The following is a 4,963-nucleotide window of genomic DNA, read 5'->3' on the forward strand; positions in this document are numbered from 1 at the left end:
CAGTACGGTACACAAAACACACGCAAACTCACACATCGCACACTCACACACACACACACACACACATTAGCACATTTCCAAGATATCCTTGCATATCACCTAAACGCCTACAAGTCATACGAGCACTAGATTAATACACACACACACACACACACACACACACACACACACACACACACACAAACTTAAACATTCCAAACTCCTTGTCAAGGAACAGTACTTATTCACACACATTGTTTCAATGCACGTTCACGTGTAGTTCTTCTCGAATCCAATTTGGCCTCAACCTAAGAAAGCAAAGCGCCAAATTTCATACTATTATAGTAGGCCTAACTATTCTTATTTTTAATATCATTGTCATATCATCATATATCACAGAATAATGAAAACATAAGTAAAAGAAAAATCACACACTATATTTTTTTTTTGAATTTGCTTTATTGATGAGACTTTCTCATGAGGATGTGACAATGAATAACAGAAAGTTCATTACACAATCGCCATGCACTGAATTAGGTTATAAAAGTTGATGGCACTATATGCCAAGCACTTCTAAATCGTAGGTTGATTATGAGGGAGGTCCAGTAGTCTGACCGTTTTAACTTCAAGTTTAAGGAGATGTAGGATCTGTGATATCGAGCAAGAGCAATTTCATCAATGATGGGTTGATAAGATTTGCAAGTTTTCGATATCATGAACAATAGTCACTCCAGACAAAATATGTTTAGCTGACCAGGTTCATCACACTCTGGTAGAAGAAAAAAGTACATGCACCTAATGCACAAAGTATGGAAATGACATCATAATGTTTGGTTATGAAGTTGGATTAATGCTCTTGAAGAAAAGAGCGATCGAAATGACTGCCTCCTATTCATTATAAGGGCAGACTGCTTATAGCCAATAAACATGATGTCATTTAGGCAGCAAGTATGTTCTTCTCGCAGACGAAGTAGTACTTGTTGGTACCCCTGACGTCATTAGCGTTTGAGTTGCTGTATATGTGAACGTTGTTCTCGGCACCGCCGGAGTTGTTGGGTTCATCTGTCTGCCAGAAAGCTGCGGATGGAAGGCTCATGCTGGTTCCATCTTCCCACTGCCAGCCGCCGCTGACACGATTCAGTCCTGCGGCAAAGAGGGGAAGAGGAGCAGCGAAATTAGATATGACTCTGTGTGGTTTAAACGTGTGTTTAGAACCCCCCCCCCCCACGTGAGTTAATACACGACACAAATTGGAGAAAGAAGATGTATCGACACGTGACCGGATGTTAAAAATATCAAAAATCTTCACATGGGCAACACAAATCATAATTTAAGAAAATGTATTTCGTTTATCTTTTACAGATTTTGTTTTTCATTCGTTTATCTTTTATGCATTTTCTGTCCATAAATCTACTCAGAGCGGCTTTTCCCATTCATTGAGATATCAAGCGTGTCAGCTTCTGGGAGGCTGGGAAAATTATAAATGGATAATTGAAAAGAACTCGTGGGAGACAGAGTGCATTTCTGCATTAATTTCTGATATGTTGTACAATGTAGTGTAGATTTGGGTGTTTTCAATCAGTTACATTTAAGGGGAACAATATCATCATTGTCTACTATCTATTCTAATCCTGTATACTTAAACAAAGTAAAATACAATGTACCATCATTTGTACGTGCCAAGAGAATCTGGAATAACTGTAGAAAATAGCTGAAGTCCTGACCATTTTGAAAGCAGGACAATGCCCTTTTCTCATTAAAAAAAAGGGTGGGTAGGGCCTACTTAGTCTCTGATTTAACCCTAATCGCTACGAAAAGAAAAGCCCGCAGAGGAACATGATCTGCCAGAGCTGTTCGGAAGCTCCATGGGGGAAAATGAACGAACAAAAATAAATACCAATGAAGAACTGCTGGTAGGGGCTGGTTTGTTTGAACACATACTGCCAGACGAACCCATACTCTTCCATGGTGTTGAAACTGACGACATGGGCACCCATTTCAGCACATTTGCTTTTTGCCTCGCTGTATGCTTTCTTTTCCTTCACAAGTTTGTAGCAAGATCCGCTCTCAAGATTCTTCACCCATGTGCTGTCCGGGCAATTCTTCACTGTAGTGTTAGACACAAGGCAAGAAAATAATTTGAATGCAATACAATGGTATGTAGTTGGTCTTGAGCGCCAGTGAGGGAGCCCGTCAATTAGTTACTAACAGTACCGTATCGGGCTCACACGGGTAAATAATTCCCCATAGAGACGTGTGTTAAAATTCAAAATTAAAGCAATTCTGCAAAATAGCTGGGAGAAATGAGATGTTTCATTTTCGGCGACCTGGAAAAGTGAGGTGTACCCTTTCACCCATCAAATTTTCAAGGGGGCCGGGTCCTTCAGCTCAAACTCTGTCCAAGGGTCCGCAAAGCCAGACTACGATTCTTTTCACTATTAAAAAAAAATCGCATATTTTCCGTACATGCACCCAATGAAATAGTCCCTTCAAATTCCATGAGAAAAACTTTCATCTTCCAACCAAAATGCAGTTTGTAGAGGAATTCATACTCAATACATGTATCTGTAGCTATTCAGTGTTTTGTTTTGTTTTGTTTTTTTCCAAACTGTGTTTTCTGTTTGTTTTATTTTCTATTGGCCAATCGCAGGCTTCAAAACTCACAAGCCGAAAACCGAGTTGGCCATACTCTCTTTATAATAGTTATACTGCACTGTGTTACTAAAAGTGTGAAAACCACATACATAACAATATACACATACAAATAATAAGTTTTACATTTTCGCAAAGAGATTGTGACGTACACGTCTTGTGGATTCAAAACGCACGGGCACAGTGCGATTAGATTCGAGGCAGAATATTATGAATCGTGTGAGAAGGCACCCTACCACAGGTGTAAACCCCAGGGGAAGCAACCACCCCCCCCCCCCCCCCCCGCTCTTGGGGGGGGGGGGGGGATGGCCTGTACAAATATTTCCCCATCCCGGAAATTAATAAAGAATAGACAAACTATTACCATGGTCGGGTGATGTTCAACGCGATCAGTATACTAGTATGCCCCTTTGTGCATTTGTCTTTGATAATTCATCATTTCTACACATTTTCCTCCTGTTTCCTCCATACCTCAGAAGAATTTATAGGCGTAGAGATGTAACATTTTCAGTCAATGATCAAGTGATCGTCCGAAAAGCCACACAAGAAGGAAAGCTATTCAACCTGGGTGCACGTCACGGAACTGACACCCACGAGTCATACAGTCCACGAGTCGTACAGCTCACGAGTCATACAGCCCATGAGTTATACAACCCACAAGTTATACATCTCACGATTCATACATCCCATGAGTTTGACACTAAGCAAACAAGGCCCACGTGACCGACACATTAAGCGCCGTGTTGTATCTGTCGAACTCGTGGGCTGATTTTACCTAGTGACGAACTCATGGGCTTTATTTGCCTAGTGTTGAACTCATAGGCTGTATGACTCGTGAGCTGTATGACTCATAGACCTTTTTTTAATGTCGAACTCGTGGGCTGTATGACTCGTGGGTATCGGTCTCGTGGGATGACTCCTTTAACCTGCCCTTTCTCTGGGGTCAAAGAGCTGTCAATCATGAACGCAGGATTCTCATTGGCTCCTGATGGATTTAGCATATTGTGGAGCAAAACTCATTTTTGTTGCCTGAATTTTTCAATTTCCTCACAAGAATTTCAAGATTCTGAAGAGGCTACTGTGTGTGACGGGGGAAAGTGACAAATTTCCTTTTTAAAAAAAATCCAATTTGATATTTAACAGAGGAATTTAGACCCCTTTGGAAAAAGGACGTTTCACATCATATTTAACTTTTATCAAACCTCAACGATTCTATTGGTCTAGTACTGGGCGATTCATTAAAGCCAACATTCTGCTGCTAAGTGAGGACGGTATGGAATTGCGGTTTTTTTTATTGTACTTTTTTTTTCCCCTTCCAAAGGGTTCCTTTATTAAATAATATCATACACACAACTATATACAAAAAGAGATATGTATGTACATGCAGATTTAACACATGATATTCTTGGCCATTCTAAATACAATAAGAACAGCAAACAGTTACAAAAATCAATTATAAATTGCAAATTCTTTTCAAAGTGTCAGAAAATTACCTTACAAATCATTTCATAAGAAAACACAATCAGATTGTACTTTCTCAATATAGTATGTGTTACAAAAAAAAGAAGAGATGGAGATGCTATAACATTTAAGAAATATCTACATTTGCCTTTCCTTTACGAGTACTACAGTATAAGGTGAGGCTGAAAAAAAAAAGCTGGAGCAATACTTTACCTTGACGACAAGTTTGGAGGAGTTCCCCTACGGACTCGGAGAGGCTACACTGCTCGGCATAGGCCGTGGTAGCCAGGAGGAGAAGGGAGAGAACGAACATCTTGGGACACATCTCGGACACCGGCTTGACTGTAGCTGCAATCAGGGTTGATAGCTCAACAGCAGGTAGCGATTTAAAGTCAATTGAACCACTTCAAACCGTTTATATGCGTTTCGGCAAAATGCAATCGCGTTCTCGATTTTAATTGTATTTGACTTTTTATGTCTTTGTTTATTGAATTTAAACTCTTTACTCTGAACACATCACCCATCGTTATTATTAATAACACGTCATTGATTGGTGTTACGTGGTATTTGACTGACAGCTTTGATCAGACGTGGTTATTGAAATTTCAGAATGAAATGTTCTGTCTTTAGATTCAGCGAGAGGAACGTACTTTTCAGCACTTATTCATCGATCGAACTATTTGGCCCCGATCGATTAGAAAGTGATATTGCAATGAACTGCGAAATTGTGACAATTTTAAATCAATATCAAATCAAGATTTGTTATATAGACATATTGATATGTCCATATCTTTCTTAACGTTTGTCTCCATACGATATAAACTCAGGTATGGATTCTGTGCCAACGCACTAACAACCTGTGGCGGTAATT

At 39.7% G+C, this 4,963-nt stretch overlaps 1 protein-coding gene across 1 annotated transcript; it reads right to left on the reverse strand.

Annotated features, from left to right (window-relative positions):
• Positions 1–713: 713 nt before the first annotated feature.
• On the reverse strand, positions 714–4,474 carry LOC139725954 (hepatic lectin-like). The gene is made up of 3 exons (XM_071637037.1): positions 4,306–4,474; positions 1,877–2,086; positions 714–1,122 (listed from the first exon to the last, which is right to left on the reverse strand). The coding sequence occupies exons 1-3, from the start codon at positions 4,415–4,417 to the stop codon at positions 917–919; spliced, it is 528 nt and encodes a 175-aa protein (XP_071493138.1). The 5' UTR covers positions 4,418–4,474; the 3' UTR covers positions 714–916.
• Between the last annotated feature and the right edge of the window lie 489 nt (positions 4,475–4,963).

This window comes from Diadema antillarum, unplaced genomic scaffold (assembly GCF_040938485.1).
Source record: "Diadema antillarum isolate AM-2024a unplaced genomic scaffold, OU_Dant_1.0 seq00000069_RagTag, whole genome shotgun sequence".
Taxonomy (NCBI): domain Eukaryota; kingdom Metazoa; phylum Echinodermata; class Echinoidea; order Diadematoida; family Diadematidae; genus Diadema; species Diadema antillarum.